This window comes from Lutjanus erythropterus, chromosome 21 (assembly GCF_056507025.1).
Source record: "Lutjanus erythropterus isolate fLutEry1 chromosome 21, fLutEry1.hap2, whole genome shotgun sequence".
NCBI lineage: Eukaryota > Metazoa > Chordata > Actinopteri > Lutjaniformes > Lutjanidae > Lutjanus > Lutjanus erythropterus.
In genome coordinates, this window is record NC_139337.1 from 13499655 (window position 1) to 13518546 (window position 18892).

The 18892-nt window shown below is 39.4% G+C and overlaps 1 protein-coding gene across 3 annotated transcripts in view; it reads left to right on the forward strand.

Moving 5' to 3' along the window:
- The window catches only part of ctnnd2a (catenin (cadherin-associated protein), delta 2a), a 328733-nt gene that overhangs the window by 153080 nt on the left and 156761 nt on the right, over window positions 1–18892 (forward strand). For all 3 annotated transcript variants that reach the window (XM_084746984.1, XM_084746983.1, XM_084746985.1), the window contains 5 exons: window positions 2451–2623; window positions 9163–9217; window positions 10769–10985; window positions 11349–11463; window positions 13108–13240. In XM_084746984.1, the coding sequence (XP_084603110.1) occupies window positions 2451–2623; window positions 9163–9217; window positions 10769–10985; window positions 11349–11463; window positions 13108–13240 (693 nt within the window). The remainder of the gene's footprint in view (window positions 1–2450; window positions 2624–9162; window positions 9218–10768; window positions 10986–11348; window positions 11464–13107; window positions 13241–18892) is intronic.

Consider the following 18892-nt stretch of genomic DNA (forward strand, 5'->3'; position numbering starts at 1 on the left):
GAAACAAACGCACACAGTTTCTATCACACAGCGCACACAATGTAACAAACACCAAGGCTGAGTGATGATGAGTTTGGGAGCTCCCACTCAGCCTGCGTAACACTGAGTGCTGTTTAATAATTCATAAAAAGTAAGGGATGAATCGAGATGAGAAAAGACAAGTCTTTTGTGAAGGCAAGAAGCAGAGGAGTTGATCTTGGTTCACAACGCACAGACTCACAGGGAGAAAGGGATTCTGGGGGAAGAGGGAGACAGAGGGAGCAACCAAATAGATATGGGAGAAGAATAATGAGGGGCTTTTGTTATTTTGGGTGAAAAAAGAAACATGCCAGCGAGCTCTGGGGAAGGCACTTATTGCAGGCTTTATAAGGACATATTCAGGATATTTAGAAATTTTAAATTGGGAAAAGTATGAAAAAAATAACAGAGACATTAAAGTTTTGGCTTTCTTATGCTATGTAACTTTAACTACACATGTTACATACTTGAAACTGTATTCAGACAAGGGGAGAGAGAGTAAAAATAGCAACTTAGTGAAATATTTATACATCCCCGAGTGAACAGGACACAGACCTAACTGCTCCTCAATAAAACCAAACCACAAACTCACATACAGATAACCTATATTAGCACTGACTGTTGAGTGGTTTGTAACAGTTCCCTCCAGCTCACCTCATCACTCATACACAGTTTATAAGATAGTCCATATTTAATCTGCCTTATGATGTCCCTACTTCCAATCAATGTAGGCTTTATGTGCACAGCAGGAATCGCAGGGAAGAGGATTATTATTTGATGCCACAGCAGTGACTGCTTCAGGTTGTTGGAGCGATGCTGCCTCTAAACTGGCTGTTGAGTTTGCCGTGTGTGCGTGTGTGTGTGTGGTTACAGCCATACTTATTATCGACTAAAGCTGATTTGGTTCATACATGCACTCTTAGAAATAAGGGTTCCACAACGGTTCATCCTGAAGGGCTGAAGTTCTCCCCAAAACTATTTGCTTTTTTGGTTGAGAGCATGAGTGTTAAAAGATGTTCTCTCAATTTAGTCATTGCTAATTGTAACATAGATTGTTAAAATGACAGATGACCACAAGATAGGATCTATGGAATTTAATAACTTTTTCCTTCATTTGTAGAATACAGTGTGGTTCTTCGTAGAACCCTTGGAAGTCAAGAAGGTTATAGGTGAAATTTATTATAAAATAAAGTATATTTTTAGACTCCCCTGAGTGGGTTGTAGATGAAACCCTTGGATTATAAAAGGGTGCTTGGTAGAACATGCTGGGCGCGTTCTTGTTGGCACTGGAAGATAGGAAGGTCCTGGATGGAACCCTTAGAGAAACTTTGTAGTGGAACTATTACACCATGGAGGGGGTTCTCTGTAGGATCTCTCCTGGGGGTTCTGGGTAGAACCTTTCACAGATGACTCTAGGTATAACCTTTTTGGTTGATTTCAAGGTAGAACCCTCTGACAGGCCTTTTCCATCAACATTGAACTGAGGTTTAAGTTCCCGGTCTTACCTTTGGTTCTGAACCCGAAAAATTGGTTTTCATCTGGACCAAAAACACAGTAGGTTTTCCTTGGGAAACAAAGTGGGTGTGTTATATTCTTCAGGTTGTGCGTTGTGCAGCACAATCTGTCGATGATGATCATTGATTACAGTGGTTCCACCTAAAAACTGGTGGAAACACAGGCTGGTTCACTCGATAGCACTAAAGTCCCAATAATATGAATGAAACCTGTTCCAGAATCAGATCTAATTTAGAGGAAAGGGGCCATGAAAGGTTTCCAAACGGGAGCCTTTTAAAAAAGTTCTACCAAGAATCAAAAGGGGTTCTTTTAGCTGTCAAAGTGTATAGGAGGTGAATTAAATGTACTCCATCCATATTCCAACATCCTGTAAAGCTTACTAAACAACAACAGAAACCAAACAACGTTTCACGATTCATTCCCGACTAGAACTTCCTTATATCTTACTCAAGGGGTCAAGTGAAGTTTTGCTCAAGTCGGCAGTATGAGGTAAAAACTAACATGTTTGGGGAGGTAACAAATCAAGTTATTAGGTGTTCCATCTATTACAACTTTTTTCTTCTCAGCCCTCCTCCTCCCGTCCTCTCCATCTCCCTGCTCCTCCTCCTCCTCCCATTCTCTGTGTTCCTCTGTTTCTCTTTCCCTCTGCTAATAAATTATGTATGCCATCTCCAACTCACGGAGTGCTGCACTGCTGCACTATCTGCTCTAAATTGCTGCTCTCTCTCTCTCTCTCTCTTCCCCATTTCACTCTTCGCCTCTCAATCTTTCCCCTTCACGCCCCCTCTCTCTCTTTCTCACTCTTAATCTCTCTCACTCTCTCTATATTCACACACACACATACACACACACACAAACTCAACTCAACCCCCACCACCTCCCACCCAACCATACACTGCTCCTGTCTCTATCGGTAGGACCGGCTCTTCTTTCCCAGAGTTCCTTGCAGCTCAACTCCACCCCGGAGGCTTCGCTCCAGTACTCTGCCAGCTACCATAGCAACCAGACCCTCGCCCTTAGCGACAGCATCTCCGCAGCAACTCCTCAGCGCAGCGGGCAGGTTGGAGGAGCCGTGCACAGCTACAACCAGGTAGGAAATCCTGCTGTACACAGATGATAACGAGGCTGCAAGTGTTGATGATGATGATGAAAAAGATGACGAACGGGACCAAAATTTTTAGCGCTGTTTGTATAAACTTAAACATCTGTTCCTCGAAAGCTTGCACAGCAGGTAGATGGCCAGAGAATTTTAATAATTGACATCAGAGGAGTTTGACTGTGAAGGTAACTCACCTGAAGTGAGTTTTCCGCAGTTTATAAGTGCGGCTGCAATATACTTGCCGACGTTTGAGGACCAGTGTCGAGATATATTGTACATGCTGATTTTGAGAGTCCTTGCTCCTCCGCTTTTCCATCACAAACTGAGCAAACATCGCCATCCTTTCCTCTACCCCCTTTTCTCATGCACTATCTTGCACAGTGTTTCCCTAACTGCAGCTAACTGTGACTCTCAGTGTGGATTTCTCTATTAGTACAAATTCATACAGAATCCCATTTTATTAGCCTTGTTGAAGCGATTTAGTCCAGTGACTACAACTGGCATTTTTCTGTATTTGGTAAGACTTGAGAGACAGAGTTAGACAAATCCATTAAAACTGTTTAGGAGGAGACAGGTAATCAGATGCTCATGGACCAAAATGAGCAGATGATTAAATGCACACAGAGACATCTCAGCGAGTGTCTTGTTTATAAGGACTTGAGAAATAAAGCTGGAGACAAAGTCACATATTAATCACAGCAGCATGCTGATGAAGAAAGAAAACCCACCAAATTACTTTCTAAGCTACAGGAGCCAATTATTCCCAATTTTCATGTCCTTAACATATCAATGGCAACCATACACACATGCTTTCACACACTAACATGCACTTTCAAACCACCCACACATCTGCTAAATCAGTGAGCAGCTGCAGTGCTTCATTAAAATATATTGCTAGTGTCTGGGGCAAATGTTCTATTTGTGATAGATGGATCGAAAGTAAGAGGAAATATTTTAGGTCAATAATTATAAAGCAGATAATCGTTTAAGGAGGATCAGAGCTCTTTTAGAATATCTTTTATGTATCTCCGCAAGTACCTGCACATGTTTTCATTAAGTTTTCCATCTGGGAAGTGAATGGATGTTTGTTTTGTGTCGTGTTGGTTTCTCATTTGGAGTGTGTGTGTGTGCAAAATTGTGTGTATACTCGTGTTTGTTTGTTTGGCCCTGTTCATGTGTCTCCTGAAAGAGAAAGGTTAAGGAGGTGATATCTGTCTTTGTAAACACATTCATTCACCCCCACACCCCCTACAGTCACACCAAAGCTCATTTCAGAGCTGGTTTCAGAGAAAGCTCACATTCTTTCCCTTAATAAATAAGAAGTACAGGGGGCAAGGACAGAAAGATAGAAAAACATAGACTGGTATATAGATGGATGGACAGATAAAGCAAGAGGAGTTTTTATTCTGTCTGTATTCTGAATTTTATAATATTTCTTGTCCTCTGTTTGCCTTGTATTGCAGTGTTTCTGTCCTCTTTTTCCTCCTCCCTTCTTCCTCCCCTGTCCTCTCTGCTAACCATCTCTGTCTATGTGAGCATGAGTGTGTGTGTGTGTGTGTGTGTATTTGTGTGTGTGTGTGTGTGCGCGCGTATCCTCCTCTCTGATGTTTTTGGCTTGTCAGTGTAATGGGGCCAGTGTTGTCAGCAGGGCTTGTTGCTCATGAATAGCTTTACGCGAGGCAGCGCTGCTAGATAGGCAGGTGCAGCATGCATGCATGTGCAGCACATGCAGGATTCGTTGGCGTGCTTGCAGGCATGTGCACATGCATACACACACCGACGCACTCCTTCAATCACGTGCGTGCATTTGTTTAAAGTTTGCACAAGTGACCAGTTTCAAGGTGAGCGAGAGAGAAAGTGAAAGGTCTAGCATGTTACTGCTCTTCTGTAGGGTATTTATAACCCTGAGAGGCCCTACTTTAATAATGCATAGATACATGGCACCTCAAACATCCCAGTGTTTTACTGGAGGATGAAAGAAGCAGCACTGCAAGATGGCATAGAATGGGATTGAGAAAGTGCTCTCCCTCACACAGCGTGTCTGGCTTTCTATCTGTTAGTTACCCCGGCCAACAATTCATCTATACTTATCATTTATTTAACCGGTGAATCACCCATCCAGCTGTTTATCTATTCATCCACCCACTCCCTTCAGTCTTCATCTAAAGTCCATTTCTGTCTCACTTTGTATCGATGGCTACTTCGACATCTGCAGTGCTGAACACAATCAAGTAACATAAACCATTAATGGGGTTCTTAAACTCAGTTTTGTGGCCTGCATCTCATCAGCCTCAGATCTCTCACTTGGCTTCATAACCTACTAAACTAACACAGGGGACTTATATAGCAGATTTTTATGGTGCACACTGTTCTGGATATAGTGGCTCACATCCCGATTAAGATGTCTCCCAGGCTGTTTATAGACACTTTTAATAATCCACTCTCTAATAACCCTTCATCCATGTGCACTCGAAAAAACAGATCAAGTGACATTGTATACTTAAAACACCTTTACACATGCACTTACCGTTGGTTTCATGTACACCTCAGAAACTCAAGCATTTTTTAAAGACTGCAGCTAATTGCAGTAATCCATGCTAAGCTGTAGTTCCAGCTTTAAGAAAAGGTAGGATGCATCACATTGGATATTAAAGTAGAATTATGGAAGCATTTAAACACATGATCCTTTTTAAACTGTTTATTTTTGTAGTCTGAAAATTCCCAATTACAACAGCATGAGTATAAGTTTAACATTTATATATGTGGTAATGCCATAGTGGTGGTAAGAGTTTAGGAACTCCTGGGGGAGATATTTCATTTAATAGAAATTAGGCTGAGAGGCAAACTCTAGCTTTTTACTCAAAAATGCCTAATGCCCAGATTTTTATATCATTTTTTACAAGGGCACTCTGCTGAATATGTTGCTGTAAAGTATGTTTGTGGTGTCAAAAAATTTGGGAAATTGGGTAAGCCGAAAATGTCCCCTCAATGTTTTGCTGCTAAAATGTCTGGTTAATGGGGCACTTATCCCACTTTGAGTTGCGCATTGTAAAATGTTTAAGTCTTAGATGGTTACACTGTTTGAAAGAGGACACATTTTTCCACTATGTTTTGATGAAAAAAGTGAATCATGAAGAGTGAAAATTGTGGGAGTGAGAAGAAGCTGAAGAGACATTTTAACCACACTCTGCGTGTGATGTCACCCACAATAATTTTGAACATCTTCTCCATTCATTTCAATGGGGAAATATTTAAGATACAACCACAAAAAGTAATTCCAGTATTGAAGTTTGAATGAACTTTCTACTTTGAACAGCGTTGAAGTAGATGATCAAAAATGAGAAAGAATAAGAATAATGGAGAGAAACCGAGAAGAACATAGATGAATTGTGGCTTTTATCATAAAAGACATAAATATTCTTGGTTGTTTAAAGGAGTTGACGTGAAAATAGTGATTTATTCATGGAAATTGTCAGAAAATTAGACTCTGGATTTTAGCGGAACAACTGAGATTGCTGTCACAGTTCTGTTGATCAAAATAATGGAAGTTGTTCATATTTAGTGTCTTTCAGTGTGATCTCAAAGAACTGTAGTGTCATTTGTGTGTCATATGTCTGATTTGTCTTATTCCTGACACAGGATTATTTCGGGGCATGCTAATAAGCTGATTCTAAATGGAAGCTGCATTTTTCTGGTAGCAGGATGATTCTAGCAGGATATTTACCATCGTGGCTTGTTGGCTGGAGAGTAAAATTTGCTCAGTCCATTGTGGTTGAGCCAGATTAAGTTACAGCTACTGTCAGGATTTACTTCTTGTGTGTTGAGATCAGGGTGAATCTAGCAACTCAAGGTTGAATGCTATACTGGACCCTTTGAGCACTTCTGCACACAGGGAGGAACACAGTGTCATGTTACTAAGTCAAGACCATACAAGGAGAAAGCTACTGTATCATAGCTTACTGTATATTTTACCTCTTCCTCATTTCACCAATTTTCCATTCTTTCTGTCCTCATTGATGTCTCCCTGTCTCTGCTACTCTGCCTGTTTGCCTCCACAAACTGTATGTGATAATTTTTAGAAAGAGGCTGCTAATCTACTCAGCCAGAGATAAATCAGTTTCCATGACCCCCCTGCAAACAAAGCAGTGCTGGAACCAATGGCCTGTTGTCTTCAGCAGACACGCTTTGGCTCATCGTAAAGCAGGCAAATATAACCAGAGACTGCCATTGAGAACATAATGGGAGCTCGTGTGCCTGTGTGTGTTGCTATATTTATCCAGGGATGGTTTGCTGAGCAGGCATGCCTTTTTTTTTTTTTCTACCGAGCTTTCTGCAGCTGCAAATATTCACACCTGGAAACTGTTAGATAGAAGCGTAGCGTTCTAACATAACTCCATATTGTTGATACGTGTGTGGGTGTGCATTTGCATGTTGTGAGACATTGGTTAATATACCTTTATACTGTTATTAAGATAAAGCAAATCTAAAAATATGCATCCTGGTGCGTCTGAAATTGTGAGTATTCATACCTTTAATGATGAGAAACAGATTTGGTTTAAATATTTGAAGTTCTTTGACTGCCTGGGAGTAAGTACTGTATATGCTGTGACGACAGTGCTCCAAGGTGACTCAGTGACTGTGTGCTTGCATAATGTGGCCTTGTACAACTGCAGCCATGTCAGGCTAGTAATAATGTATTTGAATCACCTTTACAGCTTTAAGCATCAACATAAGGCTATATGAGGCTCAGTGGAGCACTGGCATATGCTCCCCCCTACTGTCTCCGGAGACTAAAGAGAATATATTAAGATCGACCAGCATGTGAAGTGTGGTAGAAAGACATCTCATGCCTCACACGCTGGCTCACGACTTTTTGTCGCCATAGAAATAATTGTGAGTTGCTGTCAAAGCTGTAGGTAGCAGAAGAGTAGGTTCCACTGCACTGCTTTAAAGGAGAAATATGTAGTATATTTACTGTACTAAATCATGAAATGATGATGTGTCATTAGAGACTGGGTGTGAATTTCGGGGCAGCCTGCTTTTGTTTTCAGGATAACATGCTTATCTTTACATTGACAGATGATTGACAGTTATAAACAGTTATCAACTTACAATGGGGGGCTTGTCATTGCTCGTCATTGTCCTAGTACATCACCAATTAAAAAAAACAAGCGATGTTGTGTAAAAGTAAATAAAAACAGAATGCAATTTTCTAAAAATTTTCAACCTATGATCAGTTGAATAGAATAAAAAGACAAGACATTAAATGCTCAAACTGATGACATTTATTGTTTTTGTAACTATACAGTCATTATGAGTTTTTTTGCCTGCAGCATGTTCTAAAAAGTTGGGACAGGGTCATGTTTACCACTATGTTACAACACTTAGTAAGCATTTGGGAACTGAGGACACTGATTGTTGACGTTTTCTTAGTGAAATTCTTTGCCCTGAAAAAGACATTTGGGTGGCAGCAAAACCTGTATGTGTCTTTCAGCCTTCATGGGGCCTTCACAGATGTGAAAGTTGCCCGGAGGACACATCGTCCATGATTTCCTAAAACAGGTGTTTGTTGAGCAGTCCACAACTTTCCCAGTCCTTTGTTGCCACTGTCCAACTTTTCAAAGCATGTTGCAGGCATCAAATTCAGACTGAGTGTATATTTTCAAAAAAACTACAGGCTATCAGTTTGAAAATCATTGCATTCTGTTTTTATTTACATTTTATAGTGTCTTAACGTTTTTGGAATTGGGCTTGTGTAATGTAATGTTTGTAGTTTGTGGTATTACACTGTGCCTGGGCTTCAAGTCTGGGAAGGAGGGGCAGGAAGACACAACTCACTTCAACCATAGATCATATATTAAATAGCAATTCAAGTTATTTATATATACCATTTATCGTCCCAACTTACCATTTGGACTGTAGTTCTCATTTTTGAAAGTTAGGTTCTTAAATATTGAATTGAATTGGCTGATGTACATTGTATGATATTCATAAATTATTTCACCATGCAAAATCAATATGACTGATCCTGCTCTTTTATCTAATTTTAATAACAGATTCGATTCTTTTAAGCATTTGTGAATATTGGAATTTATGTTAAGACAGATGATAGATATTAAGAACTGAATATACTATGGACTGTGTAATCCTTCTCTGTACTTTGAGTAGGTGGTGCAACAACGCTTTCTGACAAATGATTTCAGTCAGCTGAGCTCCTAGGACTTCATGGTCTGCTTCTGCGAGTCTGTTTGAATCACCCCTCTGTTTTCTTTGGGGATTTCATTACTAGCTCCTCTTGGTTCATTCGAGACTCCTCAAAGGCTTGACTGAACTCATTGTGCATAAAAGTTTTTGATGGCAACTACTACTACTTTATTCTTTTTTATCCCGTTTTTCTTAACTCTGTCTCTCTCTTTCCCCTCCTCGCAACTTCTCCCTCCCCCACAAATCCCTCCCTCTGTTCATCCCTTCTTTCCTGTCATGGCTCTTCTTCCCTCACTTGCTCTGTGTTCCCCCCTACATCCCCGCAGGTGACATCTAGTCGTGCAGCCCAGCAGCAACAGTCACAAACTGGGGCAGGGTCAGGTAAGAATTCACCTCTCCTTCTCTTCCCTACTCTTCCCTGTCTCTCTTCACAGAGATGCATTTTCTTTATAATAAATTAAGCTGGCATAGCATGACGCACTGTGGATACACAGAGATGACATTTGGAGACACTGACAGACATGCATGAGAATTGGAATAAAAACCTTGCCACTAGTAGAATATTTTCAGACTCTGTAGTATGTATAATTTTTTCACGTCGTGTACTGCATAATTTATAAACAAGCTATATTGCCTCATGTCTCTGGAGCCTTTGTGGTTTGGGCTGAAGGATTTTGACCATGCATGAGTTGCCTATACTGTGTTATATTTTCCTATATCACGCCTGGTTTCAGATTTTTTTATGAGAAGTATTTTTTATTAACTTAAACAGCATGTATTTTTACTTAAGTAACATGTATATCTATGCATCCATTCATTTTCTAATGCTTATTTGGGTCCAGGTCACGTTGGCTGCAGGCCAAGCAAGGTAGTCCAGACCTCCCTTTTCCTAGCAATGTTTTCCAGCAACACTTCCGAAGCCAAATATATAATCTTTTCAATGTGCTCTGGGTCTCCTATCAGTTGGATTTACCTGGAAAACCTCCAAAGGAAGGTGCCTGGGAGGCTGCCTGAACCACCTCAACTGGCTCCTGTTGACGCAAATGCGCAGCAGCTCCACTCTGAGCTCCTTAGCCTATCTCTAAGAGTGAGCCTAGCCACCCTACGGAGAAAACTCTTTTTGGCCTCTTGTATCAGTGATCTCATTCTTTTGCTTATGTGCTTGACTTCCTGCCAAGAATACGAACACAGATTTCACTCCAATTACATAAGGACTGGGTGGCTCATAGCCCTAGTATCCTGTGCTCCCAGAGTGCCACCCACAAGACTCGGGAGACAAGACTGGGGGACACAGTCACAAGCCGTCTCCAAGTACACAAAAACATGTAGACTGGATCAACAAACTCCCATGACCCCTCTAGTAACTAGGGCAGTAACAAATGCTTTGAAGCTTTGAAACCTTGGTCGTTTGATGGTATTCAAACTGCATATATGTATATGAAGAGTATTCAAATATTCATATACATATATTTGTATATCTTTCCTGCTGGCTGCCTCTGTGTTGCTCAAGCTGCTGATGTGTTGTGTGCCTGCATCAAGCTCATGCTGAAGTTGCTGCTCATGTGCACAAACAACAATCAGAATCTTCCTGTCAGCAACTTGTAGTCGCATAGAGGCGACCCTTTTGTTCTCCTGGGAGAACTCCAACACCTCCCTAAGCACAGACCATAGACCATGCTGTTATTCCTTTAACTTTTATTTAAATCTTCCATTTTACTTCTGTCTTGAGCCAGTTTTACTCTTTCGTTAACCTTCTCTTAACCAAACCTTATGTTCTTGTCGTTGTTGTCAGCCCTATGAAAAATGTCAGGCTTTTGCTTCTAAATGACCTGCGTATATCTGTACTCCAAATATCATTATCACCACATTGTAACTGATTCTTTTATTCTTCTCATGTTTATTGAGTTTTCTCCCTCTTCTCATGTTCTCCAGGTATCTACTACTCCAGTTCCACCTTACCCGCCCAGCGTGTCAGCTCCCCACTGTCTGGAGGAGGAGGAGGAGGCTCGGGATCTGGTTCCCCCAACAAACTCCAACGCCTGGGATCAGCCTCAGACACTCCGGGGTATTCCACCACTCAGCGCTTGCCTTCCTCTTCCTCCTCTCCCAGCAAACAGTCTCCTGCTAATCGACTGGCCAAGTCATACAGGTAGAGAATCACAGTGACGGTGATACTGATACTGATTTTAATGTATTGTTGTTCATATTGATGTATAATGGAGTTTGATGGGGGCATATGAAAGAATTACTATATTTAACACAGGCAGTTTGAGAGGGGAGATAAATAGACAGAGAGTGACTACAATAGAATAGAATAGAATAGAAATGGAAAGGAAAAATTGCCTTTTGAGTTCATTGTCATCAAATATACGCAGACGTGCAGTGAATATGAAATACTCTCACACTTGACTCATGATGGAGGCAGTAGTTATATGTGAAATGAAATGAAATGAATCATTTGAAGTCATTATTTTTCAGATAAATTGCGTTACTCTGCCCATTTGTCCTCCAGCACCACAGTTGCTGTGACAACAGCAGGAGGGGGTGGGTCTCCCCTGAGGGTTGCATCTCCACCCAACTCGACAGCGGGGGGAGGGGCCAGCTCATCATCGTCCCCTCTTCACCAGGTATGGAGTGTTAACTGTTTACAATGTGGACACCTGTACGAAAGAACTGCATTTTGTGTTACTGGAGTATTAAATTTGATACTTATTATGTAAAGGGTTTTTTAAAATTGCATTTTGTTTGTTAAAAACTATGTAATGAATGAAATCAAGGCCAGTGCAACTGTAGAGTTGCACTGTTAATGTGATTACAATCTTTCTCTCTTAAATTCTCCGTGAAATCATTATAAAAAATGTTGAATAACTGAATTATGTCGCAACTTGCGCATGTGAATACATTTTATTAAAGGAGCAATGTGCAAAATAAGGCCATAATTCAAATGAAAACTTTCAAAAAATGAACAAACATTATCAACAGAATGTGAAAAGGAAATATCCACTGAAGTTAGCATGTTTTCCACCTACCCCCAGTCCGAAATCATTTTGGAGATATATGTAAGCAGCGGGGTTGCTATTTTCACAAGCTCTCTTATCTTTTTTTAGAAGGCTAGGTACAGCCAAGATAATTACAACGAAGAGTATAGTGAGCAGGAGTTAGTGGTTACACTGGTGATATGCTGCCCCCTTTGTTTGAGTTACCGTCGACAAGTGGTTAAATTTTCCACATTTCTTCTTTAACATGAGGACATGATTCCTCAGTTAAACTTGTTTGCACACAGAAGCTCGTCCCTCCTTCAATGAATTAAATTTTGAGAATGAAGTATATTGAGTTTTCCTGCTACCAGTTCCTGTTAAATATTATCCCGTCCTGATTTGATCATTACTTTAAAATAAGATCTTTTATTTTAACCAGTGCGCATTTGTCATGTGGTTTTCCTCACATTTACATTGTGTATTTAATTACAGATTAAATTATTCTACAGATAGATTTCAAAAATGATTTTAATAGTAGCTATTATGTGCAGCATAATAGTACAAAGATTACATTTAAGTACAGTATTAACAGTGGTAATGCCTGGTATTAGTATTATTTGAACAGAGCTGTGATTGACAGTTGTACCGTTCTATTTAAGTATAATATTATACAGTCATACTATTGATTGATGCCAAGCGGCTGGGTGTTAGAGGGAAGATTATATTCTTGCCCACTTTGTCAGATCTTTAATCATGACAAAGAACAGCAGAGTGCAGCTCCAGAGCAATTACAGATTGAGTCATATCTTCAAACAAAAATCTATACAAGTCAGTTTTAGTTATGTAATCTTTTCAAACAGCACCTTATCTAAACCCTGCTTTCTTAGGTAAATGTATTGTATGCTTTTATCCCGTATCTAACACTGTACCATGATGAGTATTTTCTCTAGCGTGGGGTTTCTCAGCTAAAATTACACTCTTAACTGTAAGTGGTTGGGACATGGTTTACACATAGTGCCGATTTCAATTCATAAATCCATTTTACAAAAGTTTCTCAGTTGGATGTAGACATAAACATAAATTGGCAAAGAAAATTGAAAAATAAAAGACAGGTAGAAACTGTTTGCGTCTAAACCACACAAATCAAAACACATCAGCCATGTCAGCTGTTACATATTTGGCTGCCAACACAGTGTAATCTAACAGGAAGTAATTACAGCAGTGTATAGATTACACCTTGTACATTGCCTGACCTTGTTTACGATAAAAAAATAAAACCTCTTGTCCTTGCAGATGAGTTCAGGCATAGGGAGCTATGCCACTCTGTCTCCCAAACGGCTGGCAGCTCACCACGCTTCTGACCAGTACAAGATCTCCCACGAGCTCTACGCTACTGCTACGCTGCAGAGGCCTGGCAGTCTGGCAGGTAGGAATTCACACACTCGTGCAATCTCACACGCACATACACAAAAACCCAAACATGTGTATAGCTCCACCACAGGAATTTAATAACGTCATTCACCGTTTCTTACTGATTATACTGTGCAGTTGCTGTTAAACCAGATGTGTATAGTAAGGAGATGGATGAAAAAAAAACTCACACCTTACATTTACACCTGCTATTAATATGTGTCTCTATTATCCACATTAACATCCAATTGGGATCAGTTTTTCCATCTCTTTCACAATGAAAGCTGCAAGCATTAGCTCCAGAAGTTGCTAAAAGTCACCAGATGTTATCATTTGCATAATCATGACATCATCACAAATGAATTTGTATAAAGCTTAGTGGTTGTTTTGGTAAAGTAAATGGAGAAATCTTTAACGAAATAATCACAAACTCACTACAGGGATGTTGCATATTTGAAGTAAAAAATTGTTGAAGGTTGAACAATTTCAGTATTTTCAAAATCAGTCTTACTTTTAACAATTCCGCATTTATTTTCTTATTCTTTTACAGATTTATTCTTTATTCTTTTCTTCAACAGTTTCACCCCAGAGATCAATGAAGTATTTCTGATTCTGATTTTTATGACTCACTCGCACTTAAGATCCAGAGCAAGAGCGTCAATTTAACCATAGCAATTCTCTGCAACTGAACTCCCTCTCCTGCAGCAAGCAGCTTCCTCCTGTCACACATGCCACACTGACTGCATACTCATGGTGCAAGAGGAGAGAATAGGTCACTAAATTTGTCGCTAGTTGCTTTTCAGAAAAAAAAAGTCCCTCAAAATCTAGCATCAAATTGCCCGCCCACGCAGTTCTATGTGGATTGAAAACAAATGAGTAAATGAGCGTTGGCACTTGTGGTTAATGTGGTCACACTGTGTCTCTGACCAGCTGATCAGATATCAGTCTGTCCTCAATGTCCTCTTAGGTGTATTTATACCTGTACTTTCATGTGGTCAATTTTAATTCAGGTTACTTTTTCCAATAAGGTCTAGGGAATGAGAATTTCTAAGACATGAAGTCTGTTGAATTAGCCGATCTTTGACTAAGCACATCAGTGTGTTGTGGTCGGTATCTTTGGGTTACCTTGTACATACTTCAGAAAAGGTGTCTTTGCGGCTGCCCTTTATAAAGGAGAACTTCAAAATGAATGCACCAGCTGTTCAACAGTTACATTTGAGACTTATGAGCTGTTTATGAACAAGTCTGTTGTGACTACCAGACAGAAACCTGCTTTAAGAAGATTAAAAGATTCTGATTCGTATTGTGTCTTTGAATAAGATCTATTTGCTGTGTCTGGGAACTGAATGTATTAGAAAGACACTGGTTTTGGTACTGACAGCATTGAGGCAGAGTCAAACAGAGACTTTTTATTTGCTGCTGCAGTTGTATTGACTTGTGAATGGCTTTCTCTCTTGACTCTACAAAATTGAGTTGGCTGAATGTCAAACTGAAAATGAAAATGCGTTGTGGAAACTGTTTATGGTCCATAGTAGTGTAGTGTAAAATTTTATTTGAGGTTGGCTGCTTAAATTAAATACTGCAGATAGCCCACCACTGTTTCAAGGACTTCAGATTCACAAGGCTTGTATTACAAGTGCCATTCAGACTAAAAGTATTTTCAGATAACCTTCTTTCATTTAGCTTAACTCACTTGTAAGTATCAGAAAAGCTTCACAACTCTTCAAATGCAGAAGAATTCTTTGTTACTTGTCTCAGTTATTTTTTTCAAGGGATTAAAGTTTTTAGAAAGATAATATATATATATGTATATATGGACATTTTGTGAATTAATTGTACTTGTGAACTAAGTATGGTCTTCACCATTTTTGTATGCCGGTGAACGGAAAGACTCAGACTGAGCCCTAATAAAAGCCAAACTGGTGCTTCGGGTACAGATTGCTTTGCTACAGGTTGACTTTTTTTTTTTTTAGCATAAATGAAATATCTGACATGATGAATATTGATTAAACCAGGTGGCAGTGGTTTGAAGCCCTGCAGTAAGTTTAATTGATTGGTCCTTTAAACTTGGAGCTATATTGATGAAGAACATGACCTTCATGCTTTACCCTCAGGGCATAACTGTGATCTTGAAGCAATGCCTGAGGTTTCATCTCTCCTGAAGACTTTAAACGAAGAAGAAAAGAAAAGACTGTGCAGGAACAAGCCCCGATGGAAATGAGATCTCAGACTGTCACTATAATTAGCAGACCTAGGTCATGTGATTATTAGAATTTGCTTTCATGAGCTTGGACTACCACACTGTGGTTGATTATATCAGAACAGTTTAAAGCCTCTGGAAATTCAAATCCACAAGCCTTCTAACCATTTAATTTAGAGCAGCGAGTACATAATAGTAAGTATCTGAAAAGCATTAGAAATTTTTTTTAATCCAAATTCAAAATATTATTAGTTTTGTTCACTTTTGTGACAGTGGATCTGAGTTTGGTGTGCTTTTGCGCCCACATTTATCACCAAATTCATGCAATTAATTCCACGAACAAATGTTAAAAAACACATGTCAGTTGATAAGTTGTCCCACTCAAACAGGTGCAACAAAGATTCTCTGCTCCTGCTAAATCTGCATCGCTGAGTCTGAGCCAACTCAACAACTCTGAACTGAAGTTGTTATATCACTCCAGACCCCAGTGACATAAACATGAAATTTACCTTGTTAAAATCAGTATCAATTTAAATATACACTATACGTAGAACATTTTAACCGCTTAAGTGCTTCACAAGGAAACTGAAACCACTGTCTATGCCACCAAAACTCCTTCGAAAAAAACTAAAATTTTACCTTGCAGGCCACAGCAGTTGCTGTCTGGGGCAAATAACATTAGCTCGGATATGAATTAATGTCTTAAAACACCAAAGTCACACAACAACACAAACAAACAGTGGTAGTACAGCAACTCCTTTGTCTTGGAAGACAAAATTACTGATTTTGTCACAGAAGTCTGGTGGCTTTGAAGAGAGTGTTTGTTTTAGGTGTCTAAAATATATTTTGCTGTTGCCCCTGTCCACAGAGGGAGACGGCAATCATATGTGAATATGATTTGCAAAATGTGCTGTTTTTTTACTATGTAAAGCCACATTTCCAGAGGCTTTAAAGATAACTTATCAATCCTGGAAATGCTTGGAGAAGATGTGTACTTTCAAATACTTCATTGTAATTGTCTGTAATTTCTGGTACTCATGATATACCTCAAATCCTACCAACCTAGAATTATTTGTAGATGCTATTAGTCAGACGTTTGCTTTCCTCAGTGGATGATATTCTCCTCTAAAAAGCACAGTAGAGTTCATCTGAGTAGCCTGTTTGGAGAGGTACTTAACAGCTCTACAGCACCTACTCTACAGTGGAGTTAAGCTGCGGAAAACCAAAATCGCCCCCAAAAAAGAAATTACCTCCCTGTGCTTTCTGCATGAAATGGCCTGGGTGTCATAGTCCATCGTGTATAAATATTGCCACAGCGGCACAATAGTAGAATATCAAGCTGAAAAAAGTGACGCTTATTTATAGAGCGAATTTAAAAATAACAAACGCTGACCAAAGTGCTTCCCACAGAAAGATCAAGAAGAATTTGAATGACTAAGATCTTTTAGCAAATAGAGATAATTAAAAGTTAACTGTAGCATTGACACTTACTAAGTCTTAATATTGGAGCCTCAGGCACAGCAGTGATCCCTTCGATATTAGGATGTACGGTCCTGCTCTAGTTTTGATTTGACTGGCCCAGAAAATTGTTGGAGGTATATGATCACCTATTGAGTTTTAACTTTATACATATACGACCCTTTAATGTTAGAATTATAGTAGGCACTACACGTATGAAAGAGCAACTGTAGTTGTAGGTGATGTTTTAACTACACAAACAGGACTGAGGCATTAAGGGACTATAGTTGGTTTTTACATTTTGTTATCTTTTTTAAACATTTTACAGGCTGTAGCATCATGGGAGGGCTTTTCTGTCTGTTTTTCTCTCTCTATCATTCTATTTTCTCCTAAAGCCTCCTCTCCCTTTGAAAGAAAGAGGTCAGTACTTCTACGAGTGGGCCCTTGTGAGTCGAAAAAATAAATGAATAAAGAAATAAAATCGACTCACCAAGACTTCAAAGACGAGAGACATGAAGGCAGAGAGAGAGCTGGGATGAGTCATGCCATTAATGGGTGTGTCCATGACTCTAATTAGCACTCCTTCATGCATATTCTGACCAACTCTCTCTCGCTTTCTTGCTTCTTTTTTCCTCTGTCCATCTGTCTCTAAATACACCAAATTTCAATTGAGCTCAGTGGGTGTTAGTGTCCAGAATTTAAGCTCTCTCTCCATTAATTCCTTTCAATTTTCTCAATTTCTCACTGCCTAATTCTGACTCGCTCTTTTCTTTGTGTTTCTGCTTTGTCTCTGTCAGGCTACTGCTGGCTAGCAGTGACAGGAGGCAACCTATATTTTCTTTAGCAAGGCAAAGCAACCTTTGCACAGACATGTTCAGTGAGACAAACCACTGCTTTGTCATTTGTCAGTATAGAATAGGAATCAAGTGCACTTAAGGAAAGTAATATCACGTTAATATAGGCTTCTCCTGGATTCAGCAGGTAAGATATAGGGCTGAATTACTTTTATTATGGATTAATCCATCATTCATTTTCTCGATTAATTCACTAGTGCCATACAATAAAAGAAAATGGTGAAAAATTAGTCGATCACTGTTTCCCCAAAGCCAACAATAATGTTTTGTCCACAACCCAAAGATACTTTATCTTCCCACCTCACAAGGTCGACAGGTTTCTTGAATGGGTTTTGATTTCATGCTCGAAATAAGGTCTATGGTTAACACAAGCTTAAGACATCTGAAAGTTTTCTTCTGCAGTATAAAATATGCTGGTAAATAGCTCCCTAATGAATTTTGAAGCTTTGCATGCCATAAAGAACACGGTTGCTAACATATGGCTAAACGAGACTACAGAGTTTGTCGGGGACATTAAATATCATCATGCCAGTTACTTAGTGGTGGTGAACATTAGTTTTTTACCTGGTGATAGCATTTTATGATTGTTTGTGAAGATAATCTTGCTGAACAACACACTTCCATTCACCACAGAGCTTATTTTCTGCACTAATCCAAAATCCAATACAAAAATCCCATTGGCTTTTTGTGGAGAGAACCACAGCCACTCTAGAGAGAGTTTGGACATTAAAAAAATACTCAAAGGGATTAATTGATTATTAAACTAGTTAGCGTTTATTAAAATAGTTAGCGATTAATAGTTGTCAACTAATCAATTATGGAGCATTCTGGGAAAATTTGGGGCGATTGTGACTTGAAGGCTACAACCTCATGTCTTTGCATTCCCACTTATTTTGCAATACTAATATTATTTGTATACGTGAAGTTGTGTGAGACTTGGTGTCAAGGAACATGTTCAAAGTGTAGGATAGGAAGTACAGGCAGGCTCTTGTTCACCCCCAAAGGCGCTTGTACCATGATACTTTGTTGATTGTTCAGATAAGGCGGTTTAGGATAGTGACAGACGTGTATTTCTGTCTGAGTGTTCACTGTGAATGTACTCTCTTTGACTTGTTTTGCTTTATCGGACAGTTTAGAGACAAGCACAACAAATTCT